Below are 19305 nucleotides of genomic sequence, written 5' to 3' on the forward strand. Positions count from 1 at the left end.
TTGTCGGCTGTGTGACTGTGGGCAAGTCACTTAACTTCTCTGTGCCTCAGTTCCCTCATCTGTAAAATGGGGATTAAGACTGTGAGCCCCAGGTGGGACAACCTGATTCCCCTATGTCTACCCCAGCGCTTAGAACAGTGCTCGGCACATAGTGAGCGCTTAACAAATACCAACATTATTATTATTATTAAGAAGGATCCTAATTCCAAAAAAGCAGTTAGGACATCATGAATTGTCATGGGGCATCATTACTTGTCACGATATCCTCAAGGCCTTGGAAGTAAAATTTGTTTTCCCCAAGAGAGTGTTCAGATTAAAGAGGGTGGATTTTGGTTGAACCGTTTAGGTAATGCTCCCCTTTGGTGAACCTCAGTGAATCTGGCCTGTTGGCAGTTTGGTGTAGTGAAGTCCCCTTACTGTCACGTTAGCTTTTCGTCTTCCATTTTGATAGCCGCAAGCTGGCAGACCCAAAGGCCAGGAAAAGAATTGATTGGATGGAATTCAGGCTCCTCCACTATGCAGGAGACGTCACTTACTCCGTTCTGGGTGAGTATAGAAACAGTCTCAAGTGCTTCTTTGTACAGTGCTCTGCGCACAGTAGGTGCTCAGTAAATACAATTGAACGAATGAGTGAGTATCTCTCAGATAATGAGTGGTCACCGTCTGCCATCATGCTTTCCCCATCCTGAAGTATATTCCTTTTATATATGTTAAAATATTTCACTGGAAAGCCCTCCTTTTTCCCTTTCCATCTCAAGAGGAATTCAGACTCTCTTGGAAATTTCCATGTGAGGCCGTTGTAGTGGAATTGAACTTAACCTGTATGGTGGGTGGAAAGAGAAGCAGTTAAAAGAATAGTGGAATGAAAAGCAGCGTGGCTTGGTGGAAAGAGCATGGGCCAGGGAGTCAGAAGGACCTGGGTTCTAATCCCAGCTCTGCCACTTGTCTGCCGTGTAAACCTGGGCAAGTCACTTAACTTCTCTGTGCCTCAGTTTCCTCATTGGTAAAATGGGGATTGAATCCTTCTCCTTCCTACTTAGACTTGAGCCCCTTGGGGAACTGGAATTGTGTCGAACCCGATAGCCTGGTACCTGCCCCAGGGTTTAGAACAGTGCTTGGCACCGAGTAAGCGCTTAACAAATACCATTTCAAAAAAATGGAAAATCCAAAATAGGGGTTATGAAAAAATAGCAGAATTTAAAAATAAACAACCTCTTTGGGTTAGAGACCTGACCGTCTTCTAAAGCCTGTTAAGCAAACAGCTGGCCTCAATCCTTAGAAAAGCGAAAGCAACATTGCCTCTTATCTGAAGGGGTTTCGGCCAAGAATCATATAATGTACTATTTTGGTAAGGGTGTGATTAAATAGCATCACTTCACCATATTCCTGAGTAGACCAGAATGTGGATTATGTAGATGTCAACCATCTGACTGACCAATTACTCTACCCAAATGTAATTTCAATAACCAACCTAAATTAGCCCCCGAAGTACTCAATAATGAAAGTGGCAGAAAGTGTAAATTCAGCCGATTTGGTTCTCCAGATTCCGCTTGATTCATTCAGTGATATTTATTGAGTGCTTACTGTGTGCAGAGCACTGTACTGAGCCCTTGGAAGAGTACAGCACAACAATAAGCAGACACATTCCCTGGTCACAACGAGCTTAGATGTATTTAGAGGGCTTGATCCAAACTGGTTTGAAGCTTAGGTGTTTTATGCTCATGCTATCCCTACCGGCCCGTTCTCCCTCTTAGAGCATTAACTAATGCATTGTATACATAAAAGTTTTCCTTATGCAGATGATTTACATAGTCAGCTGAGAGTTTTTAGTTCTGTGCTTTTTGTTTTTTTACAGGATTTTTGGAGAAAAACAACGACCTCCTCTTCAGAAATCTGAAGGAGGTAAGCTGTGTGACAGAAAAAAAAATAAAGTAATTGTTTTTCTGGAGTGAAACAAAGGTTAAGAGTGCTTTCGAATTGCATTGAACAAGGTGCATAAGATTTGAAAGAGCTTTTTAACCCCAAGGGAAAAAGTATGTAGGTACTCTCATTGAGTGGGGCTTCAAAATAAAACTTTTTTTTTTTGGCTTGAACCCCAGGAGGGCTAGTACAGTAGGGGCAGAGCAAATACTCTTGATCTGGGGGAAAAACTGTTGCTGATTAACTGTTAGAGTGTCCTTTCCCGAGGGTTTAGTACAGTGCTTTGCACATAGTGAGAGCTCAATAAGTACCACTGACTGATAAATCGATTAGCTCTCCTGAGCAAAGGATCTGCATCCAGCCTGATACTCATTCTTTATTTGGCTAGGACTTAGATTTGGTTGGACTCCTAGGGAGATGGGGGCGGAAATCATCCATGGCAATATTGCACATGCATGTTTGCCCCTGGGAGTTTCCAGGACTTGAATGTCCTGGCAGGCGCAGCCCAGATTTCCACTCAGGTAAAAAGAAAAAAAAAATCACTCTTGCGAGAATGCACAGTGACAATCCGGCCACCATGCCTGAGGAGGGTCACTCCTCACCCCAGCCCTGGAGGCCCAAATCTATTGCAGCCTACCAAGCGCTCAGTACAGAGGTCTGCACACAGTAGGCCCTCGATAAATACCATTGATGAATTGACTGGGGGTGCAGGCCACGCAAACACTCCCTCTTTATAATGTTGGTATTTGTTAAGCGCTTACTGTGTGCAGAGCACTGTTCTAAGCGCTGGGGTAGATACAGAGTAATCAGGTTGTCCCTCGTGAGGCTCACAGTCTTAATACCCATTTGACAGATGAGGTCAGTGAGGCACAGAAATTAAGTGACTGGCCCACAGTCATACAGCTGACAAGTGGCAGAGCCAGGATTCGAACCCATGACCTCTGACTCCCAAGCCCGTGCTCTTTCCACTGAGCCACGCTGCTTCTCCAAGATCCAGCCTGCCTCAAAGACTAGTCGGTCCGAGGTCCTTAAAGCACTTGAGCATAATCCGCTCTGGTGATTTGTGAAGCATTTTTATGTTCTCCCTTGCGCTATTCCAGACTCTGTGATGGGTGTTTTCTCTTATTCGGTCCTCCTTGGAGATGGCGGGAGACTTGTGATTTCTGTGTCCAATTGACATGTTTGTCTCTTCTGTTCCAGGTGCTGTGTAGCTCAAAAAACGGCATTGTGAAAGAGTGCTTTCTTACAACAGAGCTAGAAAACAGAAAGAGACCCAACACCGTGAGTAAAATAACTGGCCTGCCAAGCCGTAAGGGGAAAAAGGCCTACAAAGGTACAGCTTGGCCTAGTGGAAAGATCCCCAGCCTGGGAGTAGGGCAACGTGGTTCAAATCGCTTCTCTGCCCCTTGCCTGCTGCGTGAATTTCAGCAAGACACTTCACTTCTCTAAGCCTCAGTTCCCTCATCTAAAATGGGGATTCGATACCTGTTCTCCTTCCTGTTTAGACTGATTAACCCCAGCACCAAGAACAGTGTTTGATCCATAGTAAGCGCTTATCAGTATCATAAGTGTCCCATCCCTTTCTTTGTCCTTGGATTGCTCCCTTTGACAATCTCTTCCTTTGACAATCTCTCCCCTCCCTAAAGTGGAGCTCAATCCCAGGTGATCGTCAGTGCCTCCTTTTCATTCTCTGGTTGCCTGCTATGTCCGGAAACCTGAAGTCAGTCACATTTATTGAGCACTTACTGTGCACAGAGCACTATACTGAGCGCTTGGGAGAGTATGTTACAATAATAGACACAGTACTTGCCGTCTACAGTCTGGGGGGAGACAGACATTAATATAAATAAAGAATCGTTTTAGTAGGAAAATCTCATTAGTTCAAACTTCCAAGCCTTTCACTAAAAGGGACGAGAGAATCATGACTTAGCCGGAATCCTTTAGGTGGACTGCTAACCCAATATACTTCTCCTTTTTATCCCTTTTTTTAAGAAAAGTTTCCCCTTTGGCTGTTTTTTTTTCTATTATTCCTTCCTTTCTAAGTTGTCCATACCCATGTGCTGATTAGAAGCATTTATCAGTGGTGTCACTTGAGAGTTTACTGTGGAAGCACGTGGGAGAGTACAGTACAACAGAGTAGGTAGCCACATTTCCTGCCCACAGTAAGCTTACAATCTAGAGTTCACCCTCCCATATTTATTACCTGTGGGTGGCGAGGGTCTGGAAGGTCCCGGCATGGTGAGAGAGCCAGAGAGGACAGAGTTTGGGTGGGAAGATAAGGAGTTCTGTTTGGACACGTCGAGCAAGTCTGTTAACTTCTCTGGGTCTCAGTTCCCTCATCTGTAAAATGGGGATTAAGTCTGTGAGCTCCACATGGGACAACCCGATTACCTTGTATCTAACCTGGCTCTTAGGAGAGTGCTTTGCACATAGTAAGCACTTAAATGCCTTAAGTATTATTATTATTATTATTACTGGCTCCTCATCTTCCTCCTCTTCGCCACCTCCTGGGCTGCGCCCCGGCTCTCAACCCTCCTAGCCCGTTGCCACCCTTGAGCGGTTTCTGAGCCTGTTGAAACACCTGGAGGCGGTGATCCAGACCCACTTCTACTCATCCTTATTCATTCATTCATTCAATAGTATTTATTGAGCGCTTACTATGTGCAGAGCACTGTACTAAGCGCTTGGGATGAACAAGTCAGCAACAGATAGAGACAGTCCCTGCCGTTTGACGGGCTTACAGTCTAATTGGGGGAGACGGACAGACAAGAACAATGACAATAAACAGCGTCAAGGGGAAGAACATCTCGTAAAAACAATGGCAACTAAATAGAATCGAGGCGATGTACAATTCATTAACAAAATAAATAGGGTAACGAAAATATATACAGTTGAGCGGACGAGTACAGTGCTGTGGGAATGGGAAGGGAGAGGTGGAGGAGCAGAGGGAAAAGGGGAAAATGAGGCTTTAGCTGCGGAGAGGTAAAGGGGGGATGGCAGAGGGAGTAGAGGGGGAAGAGGAGCTCAGTCTGGGAAGGCCTCTTGGAGGAGGTGATTTTTAAGTAGGGTTTTGAAGAGGGAAAGAGAATCAGTTTGGCAGAGGTGAGGAGGGAGGGCGTTCCAGGACCGCGGGAGGACGTGACCCGGGGGTCGACGGGATAGGCGAGACCGAGGGACGGTGAGGAGGTGGGCGGCGGAGGAGCGGAGCGTGCGGGGTGGGCGGTAGAAAGAGAGAAGGGAGGAGAGGTAGGAAGGGGCAAGGTGATGGAGAGCCTCGAAGCCTAGAGTGAGGAGTTTTTGTTTGGAGCGGAGGTCGATAGACAACCACTGGAGTTGTTTAAGAAGGGGAGTGACATGCCCAGATCGTTTCTGCAGGAAGATGAGCCGGGCAGCGTAGTGAAGAATAGACCGGAGCGGGGCGAGAGAGGAGGAAGGGAGGTCAGAGAGAAGGCTGACACAGTAGTCTAGCCGGGATATAACGAGAGCCCGTAATAGTAAGGTAGCCGTTTGGGTGGAGAGGAAAGGGCGGATCTTGGCGATATTGTAGAGGTGAAACCGGCAGGTCTTGGTAATGGATAGGATGTGTGGGGTGAACGAGAGGGACGAGTCAAGGATGACACCGAGATTGCGGGCCTGAGAGACGGGAAGGATGGTCGTGCCATCCACGGTGATAGAGAAGTCTGGGAGAGGACCGGGTTTGGGAGGGAAGATGAGGAGCTCAGTCTTGCTCATGTTGAGTTTCCTTATCCTCCCCTACTCCAGTCCACCCCCTCCGGCCCCGGCTAAATTCTTCCCTCAGGGAAAAACTTCCAACCTCCGACTGCTAATGCTTCACCGGAACTCCTCCTGCAGGTCGGAACACAGTTCAAGAACAGCCTGGCTAGTCTGATGGACATCCTAATGTCCAAGGAGCCGTCGTACATTCGCTGCATCAAACCAAACGAGGGAAAGGAGCCCGGTAAGGACCCGAGTGGCAGAATCAAGGAGATGGGAAGGGGAGGGATTCGAGGCCTAAGGCCCTCTGTCATTTGCCACTTTAGCAAAGAACCAGTGGCCGTTAGTCCCTATCAGGGCCTCTGGTGGCCTCTGAGGTCGCTTCTTTGAGACATAAATAGACCCAATTGTGGCTGAGAAGTCAGGCCGGGGATTCTTTCTTCCTGCCTCCATGTGGGATCTTTTACCAACGTAAGACTTGGTGGAGAATCTTAGGGAGGTGGTTGCAGCAGTGCCCTCCCGGGACATTGGGATCTGTCGGCGAGATCGGAGGGCCCGGTCACCGATCTCAGGACCAACCTCCACCCTTGCAGTTTGGGCCACCCCCGGACCTCTTTGTCTTCAACCCGGAGGCTTTGGCGCATGGGAATCTGGCGGCCGGGACTCAGAGTTCAAATTAAACCATGTTGTGCTGTTCTGTTTCTCCCATTTAAATCCGTCCCCCGAAGGCAAGTTTGATGACTTCCTCATAAGGCATCAGGTGAAGTACCTAGGCCTGATGGAGCATCTGCGAGTGAGACGGGCTGGGTTTGCCTACCGGCGGAAGTATGAGCATTTCTTGCAAAGGTAAAGCTTTGGGGAACTTCCAGAGATGCTTTCATTTTGGCGTGAAATGCCTCATGTTTAAATTTCCACTCCGGAGAGTTACGCAAGTCCGCATAACACCCTGCCAAGTCAGTCAATCGATGGCTTTTATCAAGCGCTTACTGTGTACAGAGCGTTGTGCTAATGGGTTGGAAGAGTACAAGAGAACTAAGAGTAGTCATTCATTGATTGTTGTATTTATTGAGCATTTATTGTGTGCAAGGCACTCTACTAAGCGCTTGTGAGAGTCCAATACAAAAACCAGACACTTTCCCTGCCCACAAGGAGCTTACAGTCTAGAGGGAAGGAGATAGATAATAATATAAAAAATAAAAGATATGTTCATAAGTGCCGTGGGGCTAGGAGGAAAGATGAACAAAGGGAGCAAGTCAGGGCGAGGCAGAAGGGAGTGGGAGAAGAGGAGGTTACACCTGTCTGCTGTGTAACCTTGGGCAGGTCATTTCACGTCTCCGGGCCGCTGTTACGTCATCTGTAAACTGGAGATTGAGACTGTGAGCCCCACAAGGGATAGGGACAGTGTCCAACCTGATTTGCTCTTATCCACCCCAGCACTTAGTACTTTACAGGCACTTTACAGTGCCTGGTACATAGTAAGCACTTAAATGGCATTATTATCATTATAAAGAGATATGTTATTTTGTCTTCATGATCCCCATCTCCTCTTCTGAGATTCCTACTCCCAAGAATTATTCGGGGGATGTATAAATGTGCAGTCTAATAGTGGCCTTCTCTCCTCCTAGGTACAAATCCTTATGCCCAGATACGTGGCCTAATTGGCATGGTCTGGCAGTAGAAGGTGTGGAGAGATTAATAAAATACATTGGTTATAAACCTGAAGAGTACAAGCTGGGGAAGTAAGTACCCCTGGGCTCTCCTCTCCGATTGAGCTCAGTTCATTGTTTTTTTGTGAGTAAAGGTGACTATTTTACCAAAGAGGAAACTCATCTTGGGAAAGGCATTTCACATCTCTCTTCCTCATTCAGGGATAGAATTAAAACTACTCCCCAGACCTCCTGACCCCAGTCCCCCCATCCCATTCCCTTTTCCACTGAACCCTAGCGCTGTGCGTAGACTCAGAAATGATACCGTAGTCCTTTGTGAAATGGGAATAAGAATAATGCTCAGACTTCCTCATTTAACCTCTCTGTGCCTTAGTGACCTCATCTGTAAAATGGGGATGAAGGCTGTGAGCCCCACGTGGGACAGCCTGATAACCTTGACTCTACCCCAGCACTTAGAACAGTTCTTGGCACATAGAAAGCGCTTAGCAAATGCCAGCATTATTTTTATTGAGGCACACTGAAAAGATTAGCATTAGAGGAGCGAAGTATGTGGGCTGGGTTGTAGTAGGAGAGTAGTTAGGTGAGATAGGAGGAGAAAAGGTGATTGACCGCTTTAAAGCCAACGGTGAGAGTTTTTGTTTGATGGAGAGGTAGTTAGGAAATGACTGGAGTCTTTTGAGGAGCGGGGAAGCATGTCCTGAATGTTTTACATATATATTTATATTTTATATTTACACATTTAGAACGAGAGTCAACTTGCAGTTATCCCTAGTACTGAAGGGTTTTGGTTAGGAACAGGAGAGGTAGCTGAACAGAGACAGCCCCAGGCCTCATTTGGACAACAGGGGAGATGGACCAGGACCAGTGGTGTCTCATCACAGGCTGCGGGCAAGGGTCTGAGGAAATGCACCTGGCTGGAGTTTGAAAGTCTGCCCCAAATCATTCACTCCCTGATAGTTGCTCATGACTCTAACGTAAAGTGATTTGGTTTATCTCCTCCAAGTCTCCCAAAATTCGGATTCTGGACTAAAGTAATGGCACCAAAAGCTATGACAGAGGTAAAACATTGAGTTTTTATTCACTCACTTGATTTGGGGTGGCTAATATTGTGTCCTGAATTGGACCTCTTTCTTTTCGGGTTCCAAGCCCCGGAACGAGAAGTTGTTTTGGTTTGAAACATCACATCCCTTCTTATGGTTCAGAAGGATGACTAATTATTAATAATTGAAAGGCTGTTTTCTTTTACCTTTCAGGACCAAAATTTTTATCCGTTTTCCCCGGACCCTGTTTGCCACTGAAGATGCATTTGAATTCAGCAAGCATCAGCTCGGTATAGTTATTTTCTTCCTTGAATTTCCCATTGGTAGTTTAAGCAGGACTCGGGAAAGCCCATTTTTCTTTAAACCATCCCAAGAGCGAGCTAGGGCTAGGGTTGGATAGAGAAATACTCCCTTTTGATTGAAAACCACACCCCATCAGGGAGAGAATACCCCCTAGATCTCGGAGTTGGTGTAAGCCACTCTGCAGATTTAAAGCTTAAAATTGCCAATAACTGATGAGGAGGGTTAATTTGTACCTGTTAGATTTGAAGTAGAATTTAGAAGTAGGGCGATAAGAGGACTGTGACATCGTAAGCTTTTGAGTCTTATACCATAGTCCATTTTTTTATTTTATTATAATACCTAAGCGCTTACTATATGCTTGGTGGGATAGATATGAGCTAAGCAGGTTGGACACAGTCTCTGTCCCACATGGGGCTCACGCTCTTAATCCCCATTTTGCAGCTGAGGTAACTGAGGCCCATAAACAAACTGCCTTGCTCAAGGTCACACAGCAGACATTTTGGTCTTAAGAGTGTCGTGGCACCAGATATGAAAGACTCTACTATGATGGGAAAATAGTTCCTTTACTACCAGATGTATTGTACTGAGAAGCAGTGTTTCCCAGTGGATAGAGCACGGGCCTGGCAGTCAGTAGGACCTGGGTTCTAATCCTGGTGGCTCTGCCTGTCGCCTGCTGTGAGATCCTGGGCATGTCACTTAGCTTCTCTGTGCATCAGTTACCTGAGCTGTCAAATGGGGATTAAGACTGTGAGCCCTATGTGGGACAGGTACGGTGTCCAACGCGATTATCTGGTGTCTACCCCAGCACTTAGTACAGTACTTGGTACGTAGTAAGCGCTCAACAGACGCAATAAGAGAAAAATATTTACCTTTCAAATACTTCTTTTATTTTAAGTGGCAAGAATTCAAGCCAGATACAAAGGCTGTTTGGGAAAAAGAGAATACATGAAACAGAAGCAAGCAGGTAAGAGGTAGAAGCAGATGACTTTTGGGTACAAGATGGAGGCCCTGCGTGAGGCAACATTGTGTTTTTGTGCCGGAGTTGGGTACTGGTTTGTTTTGGCCGCTTTCTGCCTCTGGCCTGGGAAGTGCATATCTCCGGGCTTCCTGTCTTATATATAAAGTGGGGTTCGGTTACTTCAGAGAAACAGAGTCTTCTAATGCCAGCCAATTGGTTATTTCAGTCATCAAACTGGAAGCCTGCTGGAGAGGGGCCCTGGCCCGCAAGGAAGCCAAAAGAAGAAAATGGGCTGTGGAGACTGTCAAAAAGTAAGTGTCCGCGGAAGAGGATGTGCAGAGGAGCGGGGATGGCGACAGGGAGAGGGAGGTTCTGGGTGACTTTCTCCTCGGTCACCTAGTATCTGAACCGTGTTCAAAGTGGCTTTTGGCTGCTCTGAATCTCCTGGAGATTTATTGGAAACACGAGCGATAAGCGGCTAACCCGGCCAAAGGCTCGAAAATGCCCAGTTTGGAGGGAGACCCATCCAGTGATCAGTGAGGCTAACCCACCTTTGGACCGGAGTGGATTCAGACATGAATCAGCTAGCCCCGAGACCATCTAGAAGCAAGCCCGAATCACTAACCAAGTGATTTCTTGCGTAGGTTCATAAAAGGATTCATCAATCGAAACAACCCTCTCTCCCCTGAAAATGGGGAATTCGTGAGCTTTGTCCGGAAGAGCTACCTCCTGAAGCTTAGGAATCACGTTCCAAAGAACGTCTTGGATAAGAACTGGCTCCAGCCTCCGGCCATCTTAGAGAATGTGAGAACGGAAACTGACAATAGCCGATGGGGGTTTTTCTAGAGATGAGCCCTCAGATGATCTGTGTGTTTTCCTTTTTTTGGGGTATTTGTTAAGCATTTACTACATGCCAGGCACCGTACTAAGCGGTGGCGGAGATACAAGCTAATCAGGTTGGACACCAGCCCCTGACCCTCATGGGGCTCACAGTTTTAATCTCCATTTTACAGATGAGGTAAAATTGAAGCACAGAGGTGGTCACACAGGTCAAACAGCAGACAAGTAGCAGAGCTGGGATTAAATCCCTGGTCCTTTTTGACTCCCAGGCCTGTGCTCTATCCACTAGGCCATACTGCTTCATTTGGAGTCGAGGGGCTGGTTGTGGTGAGGCAAGGATACAGCATAGGGAGTTTCTCCATGAATGACGTTTGCTCGGCATATTTAAGGGCCCTCTCCCCTCCCCCTTTTATTGGGAGTCTCCGAGTTTTAAATAACATATTTCTTGGGGGAGGAATAGTGCAAGAATTCAGGAGTTGGATCCATTGAGAGATTCTCCTATTGGCATTGGGGGTTACTGTCTTCACAGGAAAGGCCAAAATATTCCTCTTGAACCGTTAAACGTGAACTTTTGAATTAGACTTTTTTCAAAATGTAGGAAATGCTCAAAATTTCCACTTTGTGGAGCGTTTGGTGAGGGGGGAAAACGAATTATTTATTTCACCCAGACTTCAGAGCTGCTGAAGAAAATCTGCCTGAGGAACCTGGTGCGTCAGTATTGCCGAGGAATTCCAGCTGAAAGGAAAGCACAGGTACCTTAGGGACTTGCTATAATAATAATAATGATAATCGTAGAATTCAGAGTTTACTACTTGCAGAGCCGTGGGGTGGACCGAGTTAATCAGATTTATCACAGTCCCCAGGGCTCACATTCCAAGAAGAGGTTCAGGGAAGCAAGTGTCTTGTCATTTTACAGATGAGGAACCTGAGGCCCAGAGAGACATAATGACTTGCCCAAGTTCACTTAGGCTAGCAGCTGAGCTAGGACAAGCGCTCAATAGACAAGCGCTCAGTAAATACTAATGAATGAATGACAAGAACCCAGCTCTTCTGACTCTGAGGCCCAGGTTCTTTCCACTAAGCCAGACTGCTTCCAAATTAATGGATAATAGTTGTGGTATTTAAGTCTACTAAGCTCTGGGGTAGATACAAGCAAATAGTAGCTATTGAACCCCTCCTGGGTGCTGAGCACTGTTCCAAGCACTTGAATGTTTAGGCTAGGAGGACCGTGGTCTCCCCAGGACACATTAACAAAGCTCACATCCGCGAGTTATTTTTCCTGTAAGAACTGCAGAAATGCTGCCCTCGAATCAGATGGGTCATTTATTTGAACCTCTTCCACTAGAAGCATTCTGGCCCTAAAAGCTGCTTCACGGAGATGCAATACTCTTGAATCCGTTTGCCTGTCAATAGATCTCAATTGTGTATTCCTAGATGCAGCAGAAAGTAGTTACAAGTGAAATATTCAAAGGCAAGAAGGTTGGCTACCCACAAAGCATAAGCAGACCCTTTGCAAATAGCCGAATAGGTAAGCACCAAACCTCAGCTCCTTTGTCTTAAGATATTCAGTTCTCTTTCTTTCTCCCTCCCTCCCTCTCTCCTCTTTCATCCCCTCTAATGGGGTGGAATGGAACAGACTAAGAATAGCTTTTCTAGCCTATCAGTGTCAGTGTAAGGACCAAACCTCAGCCCCTTTGTCTTTAGCTATTCAGTTCTTTTTTCTCCCCCGCCCCCTGCCTGTTCTCCCTCTAATGGGGTGGAATGCTACACACTAAGAATAGCTTTTCTAGCCTATCAGTGCCAGTGTAGTCTTTTTAGCTAAAAACTGGCTCTTGAAGAATTCAGGATGGCAAATGATAGTGGTACGATGGTGAGAACTCTTTTTGCCTTTTTGACTTCAAGAAGTAGTGACTGGGATAACTATACGATAGCAAAATCGGACCAGTCGTAGAACCGGATGGTAGAAGTGGACCCTTCCTAGTGTTTCCCATTTAAAAGCTAGAGAAGCTGTCACCATAAAGTAGAAGGCAGTGGAAAACATGTGACTCTCAGCGACAGACCGGTGACATATGTGATTTGCGTTGTGATTTGCATTTCAGACGAGAGTGACATTAACCCCAGAGTGCTACCGCTCATTTCCAGCGAGAGAATCCAGGTGAGGAGGAATAACCTCAATCAGTTCTAAGGTCCCAGGTCAAGCCAGTGAGATGGGGAGGAAGTGAAAAGAAGCCACAGGATAGGCAACAAGAACTGAAATGGGTAATCTCAGGTGTTTCATATTAATGTCAGAGAATTGTCTGCTAAGTCTGTTTGATTGGACTTTCCTAAGTGCTTAGTAAAGTGCCCCACACAGACTAAGCACTCAAATACAGTTGATTGATTACTTCTGTTTAGCTTTTGGTTTCCAATTTGTCCTCCCTCGGTAGTATTTACTGATTGTCTCCCGTGTGCAGAGCACTGTACTGAGCGCTTGGGAGGGCACAGGAGTTGAGAGACCCACTTGTGCTCTTTGGCTGTCTTCTGAATCTGTAAGCCAGCTTACAACCCTCAGTCCACAACCCTCAGGCTCTCCTTTGAGGAGTTATTTCCTTGGTGAAACCCCAGTTGACCAACAACTGACTTACCATGCTTGGCTCTTTAAATAGTACTACCTGGTTCGGTCTTTTGGTTTTGATGCTGTCATGTAAGCACTGGAATCTTTCTGCCAAAAAAAATTCTGTGTCTCAGATGCCAGGATATTGCCTGCCTCTGCTGGGTAAGCGGGCATTATATTTTAGGAAAACCAGGTTTCTTTTCTAATGGACTCCTAAAGCCGCATGGAATTTTTTCGTAAGTGCTTCTTACCGATACGATCATCTCTTCTCAGTACGGGGTACCGGTGGTTAAATATGACAGGAATGGATTTAAACCGCGGCAGCGACAACTCATTCTCACCGAGAGAGCAGCCTATGTGGTGGAGCTGGCAAAAATCAAGCAGAAAATCGAGTTTTCCACACTCAAAGGTAACACTGGGGCTTAACGTTGGGAAGTAATTTTTCGCAGATAAAATAGCAATGCTAGAGTCATTTTGAACTGTGAGTCAGGGATGGGGCATAACTCTATTTACAAATATTTATTTTGGAATTGGAATTTGAGGAACCACTGTTTTGCGGGGGAGATTTTTAACGATTGAATGCTGGATCTCCAACAGAAAGCTAGGACTCACACCCCACCTTTCCCTGAATCGATACTCCTTTTGTAATCCTACTAGAAAAAGTGCAGGGCAGCCCAGTGGAAAGGGTATCGAACTGGGAATGAAACCTGGCCGTCCGAACTGATTTTCATGGCATCAATGACTTCAAAGTCATTGATACTGGCTTGCACATACAAGTGAAATCAGTCTCTGTTCTTCCATCACACGTCTTCACTGTGTGTTTTGGAGAGAACGCCGTGGGTGTGGGAATGAAAGCACGGGCCTGGGAGTCGGGAGGACGTGGGTGTCAATCATGGCTCTGCCACTCATTTGCCGTGTGACCTTCGGAGATTCAGTTCTCTGTGCCTCTGTTACCTCGTCTGTAAATGAGGATTGAAACTGCGAGCCCCATGCGGACGGGGGACCGTGCCCAACCAATTTGCTTATATCTATGCCAGTGCTGAGCACAGTGCCTTGCCTGGCACTTAGTAAGCACTTAACAAATACCACAGTTACAATAGCATGTTAGGGAACATTCCTCCTAAAAGGTGCACCTGAATAGAATGCGACTCTCGTGACGTGAAGAAGCGCGGATTTAGGACTGAGGTTTTTCCCAACACGGGATCCATCGAGGACCTGGTCCCTGAGGGTCCTGTGTTGGATGCAGACTTGAGAGGTGCCCGGCCATGATCGCAACACTCGTGTGATCTGTGCAAGGACCTTGGCTTTAGGTGAACCGATTCCTAACGTTTCACTTTTGGTTTGCCTTAAGGTATTTCCACTAGTAACCTGAACGATGGACTCTTTGTCCTTCACGTTCCTTCAGATGATAAGCAAAAGGTAAGGAGTTGCCAACCCCCTATCATAGGGGAGGAAGATGAACATTCATTGTCGTATTTATTGAACATTTACTGAGTGCAGAGCACTGTACTGAGTGCTTGGGAGCGGGTAATACAGCAATGAATAGACGTATTCTGTCTAGAGGCAGAGAATAAGGACATAAACTGTGCCACTTGGCGATCCATCCAGCCCAGTGTTCTGTGTCCAGTGATGGAATCGGCCACAGGCTTTTAATTGCCTTCCTCGCTACTCAACGTCACAATTACAAACGGACCGTGTCACGTCCCTCAAGTAGCCCATTACGGACGGGCCAGCCGCCAGCCACGGATTTAGCGGACCCCGTCCAAATCCACCAGTATTTTTGGTTGAAAACTCCACATACTACTCTGGAGTTTGGCACGCAGTAAGCCCTCAGTAAATACGATTGAATGAATGAATGAATGAATGAATGAATGAATGAATGAATGAATGGAGGGTAAACAAGGACATGGTTAGGGTCAGCCTCTTTCCTAGAGTTTTCAGAGTTTGGCAGCAGAGCAGTTGCTCAGTTTTCTCTTATCAGTTTTCTCACTGTGCTGCCGGTGTGTTCGGTAAGTATCATGAAATATTCATTCAGCTTGAATATTTCAGTGTCAGCTCTTTCTGGAAAAACTTCACAGAAATGGAATGTGATGGCAAAACATCCCATCGTATACTTTCATTTAAAAAACTCGAAACACTTCTCTTGTCTTTCAGGGAGATGTAATCCTGCAGTGCGAATATGTCTTTGAAGCAATCACTAAACTCTGCATTCTCATGAAGAAAGACAGCATCGTAAAAGTCGTTCAAGGAAGGTATGCATGCAGTCTATTTTGTGTTATAAGAATAATAATAATAATAATGATGATGGTATTTGTTAAGCGCTTTCTACGTGCAAAGCACTGTTCTGAGCGCTGGAGCGGGACAAGGTGATCAGGTTGCCCTACGAGTGGCTCTCAGTCTTAATCCCCATTTGACAGATGAGGTAACTGAGGTGGTATGGAAGTAAGTGGGGGAAGAGGAAGTGAGAGCTTAGTCGGGGAAGGCCTCTTGGAGGAGATGGGCTTTGAAGGTGGCGAGAGTGATCTCTGTCAGATAGGGAGAGGCAGGGCATTCCAGGCCAGAGGCTGGATGTGGGCGAGAGATAGATGAGATCAAGGAACAGTGAGTAGCTTGGCATTAGAGAGGCGAAGTGTGAGGGCTGGGTTCCGATAAGAAATCAGGGAGGTAAGGTAGGGGGGTGACAGTGCTTTGAAACCGACGGTATGGAGTTCTATGATTTTTTTTAAAGGTACTTGATAGCTCTTTCAAAAATAAACTACAGGATTTTCACGTTTCATACAGCCATTCACCTGTAGGGAAACGATCCTAATCCCAGTCAACCCGCAACTTTGTGTCCGCAGTTTACAGTTTCGCGTCGGCCCCGGAAAAGAAGGCACCATATTTTTCAGCGAAGGGCCGGAGGCCCAGGTCTGCAGAGCCAAAAACGGACAGCTAACGGTGGTAAGTGATGGGGCCTGGGAGAGGAGAAGGAGGTGGTCACCGTATCCAGGTGGGAGCACGTTTGAGGCTAAATTTCAGCATAAAGTCCAGCCACTTCAGCATCTCCCCCCAGTACCTCAGTCTGCGTATCAGAGAGGCAGCGTGGCTCCGTGGAAAGTGCCAGGGCTTGGGAGTCAGAGGTCATGGGTTCTAATCCCGGTTCCACCCACCGCTTGTCAGCTGTGTGACTTTGGGCAAGTCACTTTGCTTCTCTATGCCTCAGTGACCTCATCTGTCAAGTAGGGATTGAGACTGTGAGCCCCACGTGGGATAAGCTGATCACCTTACATTCCCCTCCCCCCAGTGCTTAGAACATCGCTCTGCACATAGTAAGCGCTTAACAAATGCCATCATTAATACATTAACACTTTCCCCCTTCACTCTGTTCCTGGAAAATGGACCACTGTCTTGAGTAATGCAAGGTTGGATGAAAGGAATCAAGTCCTGACCTAGATATATATAGTCCTGACCTCTATAGATATAGATCTATATCTATATATACCTATATATGCATATACGCCCCCCACACTTTTTAAGTCCATAAATGAACACATACCGGTCTCTTCTGACCACCCTGAAGTAAGACCTTCCAGACCTAAGAAATGAATAAATGAAATAAATGGGAAAAGCCTTCCCGGGCTGCCCGTCTAAATCCACCTCAGGAAATGGGACGCATCCCATTCCGACAGATCTGGAAGCACCGAGGACCACCGTAAACACCAACTCTAATAGGTACTGAAACCGGAGGTCTGTCTGCTCCTCTTAACCATGACCTAGTTAAGACTTCAGAATTCAGCAGTAGTAAGACTTCAGCATTCACTCGATTCAGAGGGAAGTTTGCACCTTTTGATTCGTCTCTCATAGCTCCTTAACCCTCCACCCCCACGCAACCATAGAGATTAGCTGGAGCCATTTTCTAGGCAGGTGTGTGCTCGTGTCCGTCAGTCAGGCGTATTTATTGAGCGCTTACCTTGGGAAGAGACTGATGTGACCCAAGAATGAAATCTCTCTCCCAGGTGGCGGTTCCAATGAAATCCTGATCGATAAACCCGCTCTTCACCGGCCTTCCTCCCTGGACGGACGTTGGAACGGGACCAGTTCCGCCGCCGCGCTTCAAGTACGAGGCTTTCTGCTGCCGTGTTCGTCATGGGCGAAGAACTCACCCGCCCCTTAAGAGGTCAGAAGAAAGCACCCGGGCCGAACACACTTTGGTTTCCGTTCATGTCGGTCTTGGTTTCTCTCCCCCTAGATTCAGAACTGGAGATTTTGTATTTGCAAAAGTCAATGTCAAACCAAATCGAGCGTCCCCATTTTCTTAGTGCGTGTCGGCTGGGCAGTTTCCCCTTTGAATACTCAGAGCCAGCTCGAGGCTTTCGGGGCAGAAACCTCCCCGACTAACTCCAATCCGACCACACGCCGCACCTCGTCCTCGGTCAGTCCAGGGAACGATCTTCTACCTGGCCGGCCCTTTTCACGAAGGTGGGAATGGGCCCATCAGAGGCAGCTGAGGGAGGTTGGGTGGGCGACAGCTCACCTACGCTAGGGCAGGGACTCTAACCCACCGTAGAGACGGATAACTAGCCTTGCCCGGCCAGTGGTTCCCAGTCGTGATGAATTCCTGTCCCCCGCGAGGTGCTGGACCGAGTCCCCCCAAAAAGAAAGCAAACAGGAAAAACGGACTTCTGTGCTTTTTAAGTGAACACAGATTAGAAAAATCAAGGAATCACCACGGCGTCTTCCCGCCACGACTCCGGACACTCCCTCCTCTACCGAAGATAGGGGCCCGGGGGCACCCCAGAATGACAGTGTGGAATTTGCTCCAAGAACAACCCGGGTAAGCATGCGGGGGAGGGGGAGGGGGAGGCGGCAAAGTGGTCCCCAAAGAGCCGAGGGCCTTTTGGGAGAGTCGCCCCAAGCAGCCACGGCAAATTTGGCAGTTGGCTTGAGGCTCAGGTGCAGCGGGAAAGAGAACCCGCACCCCCCCAGAAGGGCGGGTAAAGGCCAAAGGGAGCGGCACAACCCCACTCCCACCACCGCACAGGAAACCATTCCTCAGGCAGGGTAGAATGCACGGGGCCTTTATTTCTAAATACAGCGATGGCCCTCGGTCGGCCTTGTCATCGTCATTTACAAGACAGGCACCCCCAGACAGTGCCCGCCCACCCGCCCACGCTTGAGCCACCCCAACTCAATATAATCGGGGTGAGGGCCACCTCCCTGGAGTCTAGCATTAGGCCAGAAAAAGGTCTAAGCCCAGGCCCGTCGCCTGCAGGGAAGGTACACCAAGGATCCATTCCCTCAGGAAGGTGGGGGCAGGTAGGTCCGGGCGACCACCCTCCAGGGATGGGATGGCGGAGATGAGAGCTGGCCCCTGGCTGACCATGGAGCAGAGGGGACACCCTCCCACGTGGCAGAGAGGCCATCGGCAGGAACAAGGAGGTGGACGGGTCCATGCCAGCTCACGCTCTGCTCAGCAGAGGGGGGGATGGTCTCTTCCCGTGTCCCCCTACACACAGGGTGGGCCTCAAACTCCCTGTCCCACCCAGGAAACAGTCCACAGGGCCCGACCACAGCAGAAGACAGGGCGATAGCCTGTCGTATCGGGCAGATGCTCCCCGCCGTGTGGGGAAAGAGGCCCCTTCCAGGCCTTTCGAAGAGGTTGCAGATGGCCTAAGTCAGGTGAAGCAATCGTGTGTGGATCTCTGGAGGCATCCCCAGCAACTGTCTTGCCCATTGTGTCACTGGGATCAATCACTGGGATCCAGGGCCCTCGGAGGTAGAGGAGGTGAGGAGAAAGGCCAGGTGGGTGAGGCCTGTCGCTTTCTGCGGGTGAAGGCAGTGCGCGGGAGGCAACCCGTCCCGGAGCTCAGGGTCTGGTTCTAAGGGAGAAAGAGTGTGAGTTTGGAAGCTCCTGGAAGAAGAAGAAGAGAAGAAGAAAGAAGAAGAAAGAAGAAAGAAGAAGGAGGAGGAGGAGGAGGAGGAGGAGGAGGAGGAGGAGAGGAGGAGGGAGGAGGAGGGGAGGAGGAGGAGGAGGAGGAGGAGGAGGAGAGGAGGAGGAGGAGGGAGGGGAGGAGGAGGAAGGAGGAGGGAGGAGGAGGAGGAGGAGGAGAGAGAGGAGGGGGGGAGGAGGAGGAGGAGGAGGGAGGGAGGAGGAGGAGAGGAGGAGGAGGAGGAGGGAGGAGAGGAGGGAAGGAGGAGGAGGGGAGGAGGAGGAGGGAGGAGGAGGAGGAGGAGGAGGGAGGAGGGAGGAGGAGGAGGGAGGAGGAGGAGGAGGAGGAGGAGAGGAGGAGG

At 48.0% G+C, this 19305-nt stretch overlaps 1 protein-coding gene across 7 annotated transcripts in view; it reads left to right on the forward strand.

Moving 5' to 3' along the window:
* Positions 1-17847, forward strand: part of MYO1H (myosin IH) — a 96320-nt gene extending 78473 nt beyond the window's left edge. For 6 of the 7 annotated variants that reach the window (XM_039915081.1, XM_039915080.1, XM_039915079.1 and 3 more), the window contains 18 exons: positions 452-546; positions 1856-1902; positions 3121-3201; positions 5773-5878; positions 6363-6480; positions 7260-7373; positions 8555-8631; positions 9540-9608; positions 9829-9913; positions 10247-10406; positions 11111-11194; positions 11877-11970; positions 12542-12597; positions 13309-13444; positions 14387-14454; positions 15190-15287; positions 15876-15975; positions 17031-17311. In XM_039915081.1, the coding sequence (XP_039771015.1) occupies positions 452-546; positions 1856-1902; positions 3121-3201; positions 5773-5878; positions 6363-6480; positions 7260-7373; positions 8555-8631; positions 9540-9608; positions 9829-9913; positions 10247-10406; positions 11111-11194; positions 11877-11970; positions 12542-12597; positions 13309-13444; positions 14387-14454; positions 15190-15287; positions 15876-15975; positions 17031-17054 (1612 nt within the window). In that variant the 3' untranslated portion in view covers positions 17055-17311. Of the gene's footprint in view, positions 1-451; positions 547-1855; positions 1903-3120; positions 3202-5772; positions 5879-6362; positions 6481-7259; positions 7374-8554; positions 8632-9539; positions 9609-9828; positions 9914-10246; positions 10407-11110; positions 11195-11876; positions 11971-12541; positions 12598-13308; positions 13445-14386; positions 14455-15189; positions 15288-15875; positions 15976-17030; positions 17312-17710 lie in introns of those variants that run through there. The other variant, XR_005661253.1, reaches the window with a different exon arrangement.
* The last annotated feature ends 1458 nt before the right edge of the window (positions 17848-19305 follow it).

This window comes from Ornithorhynchus anatinus, chromosome 21, assembly GCF_004115215.2.
Source record: "Ornithorhynchus anatinus isolate Pmale09 chromosome 21, mOrnAna1.pri.v4, whole genome shotgun sequence".
Classification (NCBI taxonomy): Eukaryota; Metazoa; Chordata; class Mammalia; order Monotremata; family Ornithorhynchidae; genus Ornithorhynchus; species Ornithorhynchus anatinus.